Source organism: Sorex araneus, chromosome 4, assembly GCF_027595985.1.
Source record: "Sorex araneus isolate mSorAra2 chromosome 4, mSorAra2.pri, whole genome shotgun sequence".
In the NCBI taxonomy this organism is placed as follows: domain Eukaryota; kingdom Metazoa; phylum Chordata; class Mammalia; order Eulipotyphla; family Soricidae; genus Sorex; species Sorex araneus.
In genome coordinates this window covers 165,572,516-165,586,262 of record NC_073305.1, presented here as the reverse complement: position 1 = coordinate 165,586,262, position 13,747 = coordinate 165,572,516, and the positions used below count along the sequence as shown (strand labels likewise).

General features: G+C 41.1%; 1 protein-coding gene across 1 annotated transcript in view; it reads left to right on the top strand.

Annotated features, from left to right (window-relative positions):
- Positions 1-9,771, top strand: part of TXLNB (taxilin beta) — a 47,755-nt gene extending 37,984 nt beyond the window's left edge. The window contains exons 8-10 of the mRNA XM_055136363.1: positions 5,029-5,121; positions 6,129-6,224; positions 8,224-9,771. Coding sequence (XP_054992338.1) covers positions 5,029-5,121; positions 6,129-6,224; positions 8,224-9,009 — 975 coding nt within the window. The 3' untranslated portion in view covers positions 9,010-9,771. The remainder of the gene's footprint in view (positions 1-5,028; positions 5,122-6,128; positions 6,225-8,223) is intronic.
- Positions 9,772-13,747: the final 3,976 nt, after the last annotated feature.

The following is a 13,747-nucleotide window of genomic DNA, read 5'->3' as shown; positions in this document are numbered from 1 at the left end:
CGGGTGCACAGCACTACAGGGAACTAGGAAACAAAGGAATCTAGAGTTGCAAAGGAGTTTAAGCATCATTTTAAAAAGATCCCGTGCAGCTCTTCCTGTGGGAGACACTTCCAGAGCTGAGGAAACAGGGCTGTAAATTGGGTGACCGCTGCATTATCCATTGTCCCGGTTTCCTTAGCACATGAACCTTTCCGCAAGGACCCTCCTTTGTCTATCTCTTTTGTCTTTATGTTGTTCCCAAAAACTCATATAATTATTAAATCATAATCAAAAAATGGTTCAGGACCAAGTAAAGGGTGCTAGGAAGGCCTGTTCGGGATGGGAGAGGCAGGCTGCATGTAGACTATAGACCGAACATGATGGCCACTTAATACCTCTACTTCAAACCACAACACCCAAAAGGAAAGAGAGAAAAAAAGGAAATTCCCTGCCACAGGGGCAGGGTAGGGTGGGGGGATAGGGTGAGGGTGGTGGGAGGGATGTTGGGACCATTGGTGGTGGGAAATGGGCACTGGTGGAGGGATGGGTACTTGACCATTGTATGACTGAAGTGCAAGCACGAAAGTTTGTAAGTCTGTAACTGTATCTCATGTGGTTCACTAATAAAAAATTTAAAAAATAAAAGGGTCCAGGACCAAAGATAGCAATAGTAAGCCCATGAGCACAGCTGGATGTGGCCCAAACCAAAGTAGAAAAAGAAAAAGGAAAATAAGGTCCCTGAATTCCTCTGTGATAATATTTAAATAAGTTCTCTTTTTAAAAGCATCAGATTTTGGGGACCGGAGCAATACCACAACAGGCAGGGTATTTGCCTTGCACGTAGCTGAGCCCAGATCAATCCCAGGCATCCCATATGGCTCCCTGAGCACCTGCAGGGGTAATTTGTGGGTGTATAGCTAGGAGTAAGCCCTGAGCTTTCCCTGTGTAGCCCAACACTCCCAATACCACCACCAAAAACAAATAAACAAAAAGCATATTTTTTAAACTCTTAAACGTTGAAAGATAAAGTCTATCACAGGTTCTTTTGCACATCACACAAACACTTCCTTTGGTTTTCAATGTCTTTAAAAGGGTGAAATGGTGGAAGGGGAGGAGGTCTTAGTCCCCATTTCTGTGGTCTGAGCAAGGAAAAGATCAAAAACAGATTCTTTTTTTCCTCTAGATTCAGGTCATTTTTTAGTCATCCGACAACAGCTTGCTTGTTTGGAACACGAGAGCGTGATTCTCACCTAGGGAAGAGATGTCTGATTTTCAATTATACAAAACAAGGCAATGGAGTAAATGTCAGAGATGATCAATGGGATACAATTGTCATTACAAATAGAGTGTTCATTGGATCAATAAGGATGAAGATGGTAATAGACATGAAAAGTCAGCAGTATCTGACAATGTAGACATAAAACATGGCCCAAAAGGAAATATAGGGAATAAATTGTTAAAGATGGGCATTTATCATCTTTAAATCAGAGGTTATCACCATATTCATATAGGAGGAGATGAGAGCTTTTTGCAATGACCATTGTAATCAGAATCACTCTCAAACTAAATCTTACAAGTTTGCTAAGCTGGACAGGGTTGTTTCCTAAACACTATGAATGTTTTTAATTAAAACTTGGTTCTTAGTTAAAATAATAGACAGGTCAGTTTTTAAAAAATTTTTATTAGGGGCCAGAGAAATAGTAAAGTGGGTAGAGTGCTTGCCTTGCATGCAACTGACCCAGGTTTGATTCCTGGCATCCCATATGGTTCTCCAGACCCCACCTGGGGTGGTTTCTGAAGGCAGAGTCAGAAGTACCCCCTTTGCAGGACCAGGTATGGCCCCAAAATGACAATATAAAATAAAATAATTATTCTTAAAAAATGATTAAAAATAAAATATTGGGGGGAGAGATAGCACAGCAGGTAGGGTGCTTTCCTTGTACACAGCCAACCCAGGTTTGATCTCAAACATCTCAGATGGTCCCCGAAGCACCACTAACAATGATTCCTGAGTACAGACTGACGAGTAACCCCTGAGCATCATGAGGTGAGGCCCCAAAAAGGGAAATGTTGAGGCAAATATTGGGTATTACTTAGAACAGCTTCATTTTCTTTCAGCCTCTGGCAAAATGAGCACCATGGATTACCCCTGGCTATTTCTTCTCCCTCCAGAATGAGAGTAGGGTGATGACTCACCCAACCAAGCATGTATCATATCAGGATAAGAGAGAGGGGAACATAGTAGAAAAAAATCCATAAGTATGAGCATCAACTTTTCAGTAGTATGATAGAAACTACTAGAATCAGTTACCCAAGAAAATTTTAACTTACCCAGGTTTTACCACCTATGACCATGAGTTGAAAAGAGATAAAATCCAAGTATTAAAAATGATCACTAAAAAATAAAATAAAAAAAAAACAAAAATGATCACCAGGGCCAGAGAGATAGTATAGAGATTAAGGTTCTTGCCCTACTTGCCAACACCAGTTTTATACCTTGCGCTACATATGATTTCCCAGGCACTATCAGGAGTGATCCCTGAGTGCAGAGCCAAGAGTAAGCCCCAAGAACTGGGTGTCCCCAAAAGCAAAACAAAAAAAGATGATCAGAATAGGGAAACAAGGAGTTGTTTAAAGGGTAGAGAGTTTTGTTTTTGTAAGATGGAAAGTTCTAGAGATAAGTTGAATGACATATGAATATAATTTAATATTGAACCACACACATAGAGATGGCTAATGGTAATGATAAAATTTATGGAAAATTTCACCACTATTTAAGACTTTAATTTGAGAAAACAAACAGAACAATCATCAGGGGGGAAAGGCCACAATTGTTGTGTCTATCCTCTTTGTGCCACAAGAAAACATGCAGAGAGGAAACTTAGTCTGCCTGACCGATGCACCATAAACAACATTTTGCCCAAATAAGATGGAGAGGCCTCATGGGGTGGGTGTGGTTTCTCCCACTGATACTGCTGGGGGCTGGGAGCCACATACTCATGATACTCAGTTCTGTCTCCTCCTGCTGTAGCCACTACAGGACTGCTAGAGACAATCCGGAGTGACCAACCCTGGGAGCTATACTAATGATCATCCATCCCTGTGTATACACTAGGATCACTAAAAAGTAGGAGAAAGCGTATGAAGATAAAGCTAATAAGAGTAGTTGCAAAAACCAAAAAGAATAGAAGTGATGCTCGAAGAAAAGGGACTTACTGAGGGTAGTTCTTATGACACTAGGAGACTAAATCATGTGTTGTTTAGAGCTCACCGTAAATTTGAGCAGTCAAGCTTCTCAAATCAAAAGTTCGACTTATTCAAATCCTTTGAGTCAGTCCTTGAGATCCCTTGAATCAGGATCTTGAAATCAGTTCAATGCATGCCAGCCAGTACTTTGAAAAAATAAACAGAATTGTAAATGCTGGTGCTTACATTGCTCATGAAGTATTAGAGAGAGAGAGAGAGAGAGAGAGAGAGAGAGAGAGAGAGAGAGAGAGTGTGTGTGTAAAACCCTGGGTAATTTCCTGGCCATGAATTCCTTGATGTCCTTTTATCTGATCTTCCTTCATTTGTATTCCTAAGAGTCACAGTAAGGATGCTCTAGGCTCCAGAGTTAGCCCACTCTCAACCATGGGCATCCAACGCTAATGAGTGTTTTTAAAAGCATGGTCAGTGGTCGTTCCTGATATCAGTTTGTCATTCTTATTTATTGCAGTAATACCTCTGCTGTTCAGGGTCATTTGAGAATAAGCCAGATAATAAGCTAAATAAGCAAGTGTTCCAGGTTCCAGAGTTGTTTGATACACAAACTCCCTGTAATTCTCACAGCAATGCCAGAAACTCCACTCCACTGGCTTGTAGCTGGTGTGCTCATCATTCTCTGCTTTCAGGGGGGAGTGTGGAGAGAGCTCAAAGAGTTAGTGCACATACTTAGCATGTGAAAGGCCCCGGGTTCCACCCATTTTCATTTCTTGCCCCACCCTTCTCCTCCATCAAATACAAGCCATTATAAATTAGGATGCTAAAATAATAAATCATTTCTCTCTATTCCCATGGTGAGTCATGCATTTATCAATGTTGATCCATACTTTTTGTTTGGGGGAGGTACAGGGTGAAATTATTTAAAATTTATTCCTTAGGCCTGTTATTTTAATCTGCAGAACATATTGGTTTAATAAACTGGGTTTTTTAAATAGTTTTTCATTTATTTTTGGTTTGGTTTGGGGTATGGACCCAGCAATGCTCAGGGGTCAGACCTCCTGGCTCTACAACTCAGGAATCACTTCTGGCAGACTCAGGGGACCATAAGGGATCCCAAGAATTGAACCTGGGTTAGCTTCATGCAAGGCAAGCATCCTGCCCACTGTACTTACTATTGCTCCAGCCCCCTGACTTTGATTTTATAAAGGCATTTAACTGCTATAGGCTAGAACACTGTAGTCATAAATATATAAAAGCACAAGGTCTAAACTGAAGGTGTCAATTGCTTACAACAACACAAACTATAGAAACACAGTGGCCCTAGTCTTTATCTGGCCCACATTTTCTTTATTGTTTCATTTGTGTAACATTATTGCTTCCTTCAAGTCCAAGTCAAAGTTACCCTTCCTTCCATAACACGATTCTCATTTTCATCTGCCATACTCACCTTTTATTCTGTTCAGCACTGACTCGGCACTCTGTATTCACTGTATTGTATCAAGCTGTCCTTGGAATTGCCCTTTCCTCTAGAGCACAGGTCCCTAGTGATGTGTTAAATACCTTTGGACATAGAACCCATGCATACAATCAGGGCTCAATAGTGTTTGGGTAAACATTATGATCTAATGCACTGGAGATGACAAATGAGATTATTTTGTTTTTCTTTAAAGGACTCAATCATATTCCCTGATCTATGGTGATCCCAGAGTAAATAAAAGAACTGAATATATTCCTAACATTGTATTGAACTTTCTCTTAAGTCATTTCTTCTTCAAATAATGAACAATGACATGTTGTTTTGTTCTGGAAGCAGCCCTAAAATAGATCCACTCTTTCCCCTGTTTACAGCTTACTCTTTACTCTGGAAGGTTTGAAGAATTCCAGAACACGCTGACAAAAAGCAATGAGGTGTTTGCCACTTTCAAACAGGAAATGGATAAAGTGAGTATTGCTTTTCCCTCACGAATTAGTGACATTTTCTATTTTGACAGGCAATTCTCTTTGGGGGTCATTTTTCTCTCGCTAAGATATTTCAGTGCATGTCATGAGGTAATGAAACATTTATAGGTGTAAAGGAGATTGTGGCTGCATTTTTAATGGTGAGTATATGGTGAATTACTCTTTGGAATGGTCCAAAATAAAAACCCACCTTGCTACGTTTGACTCTAAATAAGAGTGTGGGGGGGGGGGGGTTCCCTCCTAGTACATGAATATCCTTGAAAGAAAAAACAAGTCAAGCCTTAGCAATTTAAATTAGTTATTTATACTGGAATGGAAACATAGCCAAACCTCGCCCACTATGTATGCAGCAAGCAGATTCCGCACATGTTGCAATAGAATCAAGTAAGTCCAACCCTACTCCCAGCTCAGCTATTCCTCCACCTCTCTGAGTCTCAACAGCCCCATTTTTAAAGTAGAGGTAAATAGAGAACTTTACTTCCAGGACTGTGGCAAGGGTTAAATGAATAATGTATACAGTCATGTTCCATGAATCCTACTTTCCAAAATGCCAAGAAAATAGCATGCTGTCTTTGTGTGGTGCCTTCTCAGATATGCCCAAATATCACCAACATTAATGCCTTAAAAGCCAGGTTGGTTTGCTTTCTATTCAATAACATATAGAATCTCAATTGCAAGCTTATTCCTGGGATATAAAAAACATTTTTTAAAAAAGATAAGGCAAAGACAAAACAGCCTGGTCCTAAAGTACTTTCCTTTTTTCTGAATTGGCTCCAGTGCAAGTGAGTTTGTTTAGCACTGATCTAAGTGATCCAGAAATAAATCATGACTCCTTTCCTCACTCAGTCGTCACTCCTTGACATGGAATTTGTGTTCGCTTCAGCAGCTGGTAATCAAAGGACTTTTCTTAATGTCATATAGGAAGCTAATAGCTTCTTTGATATTTTTAACTCTTCGGGATTAACATGAAAGCACTCTAATTTCTGTAGACAACAAAGAAAATGAAGAAGCTGGAAAAGGACACGGCCACCTGGAAAGCCCGCTTTGAGAACTGTAACAAAGCTCTCCTGGATATGATTGAAGAGGTGACGAAGCTTTTCTCTTCACATTTCCCCCCCAGTCTAGTCAAAATGCTCATCCTTATCTAGGAACCATAACTGAATATACAAATGATTATCTTTAAGAAAAATCTGAACTGTTCTGGAATCTGCTACATAAAATTGTGATATTAACAAAGAGCGGACCAGAAACATAGTACAAGAGTAAGGCATTTACTTTGCATGTGTCTAACCCCTAATAGTGATCTCTATCACCAGATACGGTCCCCTGAGCCACACCAGGAGTGATCCCGGAGCAGAGAGCCAGGAAAAAGCCCTGAGCACAGCCCAATGTGACCCCAAAGCAAAAATAGAATAATTTGAGCAAAATTAATTTACAATCATGTCCAAACTCAATTTGGACTTGAATTTGTGGCCAATTTTGAGAATTTGTGACCAAAGTCAAATGCCTTTGATTCTAAAATTGTCCTCAATAGTACATTATATCTGCCCAACTATAGATGCCTTAAAGGCGAGATGTGAGTCTACTTTATCTTTGAATACCCTGGTACCTGGTATCATCATCATCATCATCATCACCATCCCATTGATCGTTGAATTTCTAGAGAGATCTCAGTAATGTCTGTGTTCGTCCTAGCCCTGAGATTTTAGAAGCCTCTCTTTCCTCGGCCTTCCCAATGGTGCTGCATTGGAGGCTCTTTCAGGGTCAGGCGAATGAGACCCATCATTGTTACTAGTTTGGGCATATGAATACGCCATGGGGAGTTTGCGAGGCTTTCCCATGTGGGTACTTATAACAGGCACAAAATAAGTTGATCTGAACATATATCATTTGAGAGGACAGAAGCCCAGGAACCCAGAGTCCATGGTAAATCTGAGGCAGATATGAAGATGTGATGTTTAATTGTGCCAACGGGTATTTAAATACTAACAGTATGTCAAACTCACGCTAGGTTTTGAGATTGATTCTAGAAGCAAAGATTCATAGCCCCCAACCTGACAGGCAACCTGACAGGCAAAAAAGTGAGCAGGCCTTGTTCTATGTAAACAAATTGGAAAGTGCCTTAAAGGTCACAGTGGTAAAGGCTAGATAATTAGGAATGTGTTCATGCACAAACATGCCAACATCGAGAGAGAGAAAGAAAGAATAATTTGAACCACCAACATCCTAATTTCGTGTATGATGAGCATTTCTGGTTATAATTACTGTACTAACAATTCATCCCACATTGTAGCAAATTCCAAAGAGATGTACTTATTTGTTATTCATCAGCATAAATCAAACAATTTCTGGATTCGCACAGAGCAGTTCCTCTATGAAACAGATAAGGCACTGCTCTTGTCCAATACTCAATCTATCTCACTTTCCTTTCTAGTTTTTTTTTTTTTTTGCCACAAGATTTGCCTCATTCCTTCTAAGACATGGAAGCAAAAATTCATTCACTTTAAGGCTGTAGAGATTCTGGGCTGAAGTAGAGGAAATTCTGCTTTCTTTCTTCTCAGTTCCACTGAGGTTAGCTTACAATGCAGAGAAAGAAGCTATGTCACTGACCAGGCATGTCCAGTCAAGTCAAAATGCTTATCCTTATCTAGGAACCAAAACTGAATGTACAAATGATTATCTTTAAGAAAAATCTGAACTGGGGCTGGAGCGATAGCACAGCAGGTAGGGCGTTTGCCTTGCACGCGGCCGACCCGGGTTCGAATCCCAGCATCCCATATGGTCCCCTGAGCACGGCCAGGGGTGATTCCTGAGTGCAGAGCCAGGAGTAACCCCTGTGCATCGCCAGGTGTGACCCAAAAAGCAAAAAAAAAGAAAAAAAAAAGAAAAATCTGAACTATTCTGCAATCTGATACATAAAATTGTGGCCAGATCCCAGAACCTAGTAGACAAATTCCTGAACAAAAAAGTTCTCACTTGTCTAGAGAGAGTATTCCTAGCAAGTCTGCTTCTCATGACTCTGTGTGCATGTGTGTGTGTGTGTTTGTGTGTGTGTGTGTGTGTGTGTGTATTTTCAAACCACAGAAAGCCCTGAGAGCTAAAGAATACGAGTGCTTCGTGATGAAAATCGGGAGGCTAGAGAATCTCTGCCGAGCTTTGCAGCAAGAGAGAAATGAACTCTACCAAAAAATCAGAGAAGCAAAGATGCCTGAGAAGGATGACCAAAGCCAGCACCTCTCCGACGATGAAGAGCCGGAGTCAACCGTGTCACCGGGGGCAGAGATCGGTGCAGAGGAAGCTGTTGATGTTCACAACGCTGTGAAAAATTTGGCCTCCGCCTTCCTGATAATGCATTGTCCAGCGTCCACCCTCGACCAGTCCAAAGAACTTCAACCAGAACTGGGGAGTCCTCAAGGGGGCGGAGACATCGCCCTCGAAGAACAGCCCCCCCTGATGCCATCCTGCCGTTCAGAAAACCCCCAGTCTACCCCAACTGCTGCAGTTTCGGCCTCAGTTGGCAACAAAGCAGAACCTCCCCCCAAAGTCCCTAATTCTCCTGGGGCGTTGCCAGCGGAGGCCCAAGGTGAGGGTCTTCCTGCTGGACCACATGCCTATCCCCAGCCCCCAGTGCCAGAGGCTGTAGCTTCCACTTGCGGTCACGCCCCAACAGAGGCGTCCACACTGGACGTGGAGGCAAATGTTCCTGCTCCAGTACCACCAGGGGCTGAGCAAGCTCCTGCCGGGGTGCCAGGGTGTGAGCCCAGTACGCAGCCCCCCTCCATGGCAGTGGCAAAAGGGGTGCCAGCAGGGTCTCCCGCAGGGCCCCAACCACCCCAAGGGGCAGATACCAATCTGGAAGGAGTAGACTAAACGCCACGGCTGTGCTTCCTGGCTCTGCTTGGTCGGAATTAACAAATTGTCTTCTGAAGAGGTGTTTAGAGCTAGACTTGTTTAATCCAAGAGAATTAGGGTCTCACAACGTTTTTTGAATGTTATGCAGAGCACATTCAGCCTGTGCTCTTTGTTCTCCATTTATAACCGGTTTGGCGCTTTTCTACTTAACACTGGTTGATAACGTCATTTTTTTCAAGCGGCAACAAAACACAAATAGCAAATTTATATTAACTTGCCATTAAGACAGTACCTAATTAATTTTCTTAAGGAACAGAAAGATAAGGTGTTTGAAGATGTCCAGTTAATATATCAGTACTGCGAATGTGCTGATTTATTTATTTTTATGTGTAGTTTAAATAAGTTATAGAATAAGTAATAGATATCCAGGCTCCATTCAAACTCTATATGCACAAGCAATACATGCATATGCATGGCTGTGTGCATATTGGCTCATCAATGGCTTAGTTTTCTGCACTTTTCGTTAACTCTTTACAACCACATTCTGAAAATAACACACACAATATATTTGAAAGATCATATCCATTTTACCTTGATCATAGTATATTGTTATAATTCCTTATTCACTATAAATCTCTTGCTGTGCCCAACTTATAAATTAAAACTTTATCATAAAAAATGTATTGAAAAATTATAGTATAGAAAGGATTCAATATAATCTATAGTTTTAGGGATCCTCTGGAGGTCTTGGAATGTACCCCCCCATACACACACAGATAAATAAAAACTACTGTACAGATAAGTACATGTGTGTGGACAGGTAACTTTATATATAACAATATATTTATATGTTTGTACACATGTGATTTTATATACATGCATGAACATATTAATTCACCATTATTTTGCCTATTTGAAGGGAAGAAACATTTTTTTCTTTTAAGTTCTTCTGGATAGTAGAGTAATTAAATGTCAAAATACAGAGTGAAAATACATTGAATTATACTGGTCTGGGAGCCTAGAAAGATATGAGGCTCCTTAAGAGTCAAGCAAATAAGGCTTTGGGGCCCTCCGGAGATAAGGAGAAGGTTCCAGAGTTCTGAAACTACGAAAGGGAAGGAGAAAATTTAAAGAATGATGGGAAAGCAAATGTTTGCATAGCAAATATTTGTCATACACACAGAGACAAAGGGGTACAGAGAAGACTTAGAACAAACAGGCCTTGTTACTGTCCCTCTAGTCTAGGATACTGAGCTCCTATTCTTTGTAGTTAGCTCTACTGAAAACTCTTCCTGCTACACACATCTTGATCAAAAATTTTTCCGTTATCAAAAGAGAGGTAAAGAAATGCCTCCCTGAATCTTCGAGGTCCTAATTGATTTCCACCCAACGCATCATACAAGGCAGAGCAGCCTGTTTGGGGCTGGTGCATTTTGCTTCTCCAGACCTTTTGGGTTTCTGATATCAAAGTATTTAGATGCTCAGGATCCTCTAATCTAATTCACACTTGAGACTGCGTAGGCTCAGTGCCAGATCAGAAGTATTTAAGCCACTTAGCATTGGGCAAAAATAAGTAGTGCAGTGGTAGATCAATAGACTAACCGATCAAATAGCAGAAGAGCCTGTGAGTTAGATTGCAAAGTCTACACAGAGAATCTAGACACAAAGATGGGCACAAACTGCCCTCAACAGAGCAGTGTGTGTGTTGGGGGAGAGGAGGAGAGGGGAATGGGGAGGGAGGTCACGATTGCAAATTGTTGTCACTTCCAGCTGCTTCTCCTATGTCCATCAGTTGTTGCCATACAGTTCATTGGTTCTCATGTGGTGGCACAGCCCATCCTGGCTGCCTAGAAGGGAGGGACTGTTAAAGGAGGGAGCAAAGGGGAAGAGAAGCAGGCCATGGAAAAGCTGGGAGTCCTCAGGCTAAGAAGAAGCTATTCTCCAATCTCCTGCCTCTGGGCCACAGGGATTTTTAAGACAGAATTCTTACCTTGGTTCCCTCTCTATATCTACCATCCTATCCAGAGTCCTCTACTACCCCCCACCCCCACCCTGTTGCCACTGTCCCTGAAATCATCTGTTCCTTCCTCCCAACACCCTGTTTTGCCACAAGGAAACCGTGTCTCAATTCTTTCTTAGTAAAGGCGATTATTTCCCCTGAGCAGGAATGCATACAGGGTCTCAGTATTAATGATGAGGCTTACAAGCCAACGCATTTTCTGTGTTGAGGAATTCTCTTCAGCCAGAAGTACAATGCAAAGGACAAATGGGCCCCTATCATGAAGATTTGAAAAACAGGGGAGGATTCGGGAGAAGGCAAAGCTAGAAACCACTGGAGCTGTCTACATGCTTATTATGAATGATATTACCATTGCCTGTCAAGAAGCTCTAATAATATTAACAGCATGAACGTCTTTATCACAGGTAGAAGGAGACTGCAGAAATGAAATGGGAAGGAAGGAAAGGAGGGGTGGGAGGGAAAGAAGAATCAAGAGGAGAGAAAGGGAAAGAAATAATCTAGCTTTCCCTCCCCTTAAAAGTTGGACTCAAATAGAAAAATGGATAAACGCAAGATTCCCTACCCCTTATCCAGGAAATCATTCTTCAGTGCAGTAAGCACATGGCTGTGGGCCAAGGCACAGAAAGTGCTTGGAGGCAGCCACCATATGCTGCAAGAAGAGTAAACTGCATAACATTTGAAGTCGACAGTGAGGGCAGTAACAAAATGCTAGTCAAGGGGGAAAATTTTTTCAGAAAAAAAAAAAAGCATATCACTGTTTAAAAACCTATGCACTCTCAAAGGTTTCAAATCTTACAAGCACAGGGTATCCAGCCAAATTCAACAGTACTGCAAATCCAAGAGTTTTCAACATTCATTGAATTCAGAGCCAACTACTTACCATAACAATTAAGGAGGGTCTCCTTCCCTCCTGTTGACAGAGGCTACACTTCCAAGGATGGAGTAAGATTTGATCCTCATAGTAAAGTCTCGTTTTGAATGTTTAGTGAGAGGAAACAGCCAGGAGAAAGGAGCCCAGGCCCAGCAAATCAAATATTTCAATACCGTAACTTCTTTCTCTTTTTCCCCATCCAAAAAGCTTTCATAGCAACACGTTACTCACAAGTGGGTAGATCGTGGGAAGTTTCAAACACAATAACTTGCCTGAAATTTACCAAACTTTGTATAGGCTTTGGGAGAATTATTTTAATACTTGGAGAATGTTTTATTATAGATCTTGTATTACAATGTAGTCTTACTAATTATAACAAGAATACATAATATCTAAAAGAAAATGAAATTTCTGTTTTTTATCAAGTTCATGTAACTCTTGAGAGCCCTTGTCTACTTTAACACTAGATTTGCTGGTATTTTCTAAGTAACTAAAATTGTGTGTCTATTAAAAAGGCACATCTTTTCATTTGATGTTAAGTAGTGATTTCATTTAAAACATTTTCAAGCTTATTTTTTGTTATCTTGGTATTGCAATGATATCAAATGAGGATTATGTTTTTATCCTATTTTTGGATAAAACTGTGGACTCCAAATTGAATGGCTATAGTGTGAAACTTACAGAACTCTGTGTTTTTGTGCTTGTGTGTCTGTGTTGTTGAGAGAAAGAGTATGTAGATCCCCCTGACTGGTTCTCTACTGCTAGTACATACCATCTTCCTAACTTCGGCAAAACTATGTTTCCAGGGCTGGAGCGGTAGCACAGTGGATAGAGTGTTTGCCTTGCATGTGGCCAACTTGGGTTCGATTCCCAGCATCCCATATGGTCCCCTGAGCACGGCCAGGAGTAATTCCTGAGTGCATGAGCCAGGAGTAATCCCTGTGCATCGACAGGTGTGACCCAAAAAGCAAAACAACAACAACAACAACAATGTTTCCATAGGGTTCTCTGACATATATTAAGGACGTATGTGAGAGCAAAGAAAGAAACAGGAGCATACATTTCCTCTACCTCATTCTTCTCACTGTTCTAAAAATTTCCTTGAATGAGACTTTTCCCTTTTGTTTTTTGTTTTATCTTAGGTGTATATTATTTTCTCCTTGCTGTCCATTTTGATCCAACCGGGTCTTCTTAAAAAGACATCGCTTTCTTACTTTTATTTGATCTTCATTTTTATAAAAAGCACCAATGTTTTATCATATGGTACTGCCGCATCATGCCACCCCCAGAGTGCCAAGCTCCATCCACCACTGTCCCAAGGTCCCTCTCACACAAACTTCTACTATCTCTATCCCTTTTATTATCTCTATCTCAACATTGCTGCCATTGAAGAATGTCTAGCCCCTTGCTTTGCTTCTTTATATTCACATATGAGCTACAGAGTCTATTGCTTAAAGAAAAACAATTCTTTTTCTTTTAATATTACTTTCTTTTTAATTTTTATTTATTTTTTATTAGTGAATCACCATAAGGTACAGTTACAGGCTTACAAACTTTCGTGCTTGTGTTTGTCATACAATGATCAGGTGCCCAGCCCTCCACCAGTGCCCATTTTCCACCCCAATGCTCCCCCTGCCTCTGTGGCGGGGCATTCCCTTTTGCTCCCTCCTCCTTTTAGGTGTTGTGGTTTGCACTAGAGGTATTGAGCAGCCATGATGTTCGGTCTACAGTCTACTTTTGTCACACATCTTTCAACCCGAATGGGTCCTCCCAACATCCTTTACTTGGTGTTCCCTTCTCTATCTGAGCTGCCTTTTCCTCCAGCATGTGAGGCCAGTTTCCAAGCCATGGAGCCAACCTCCTGG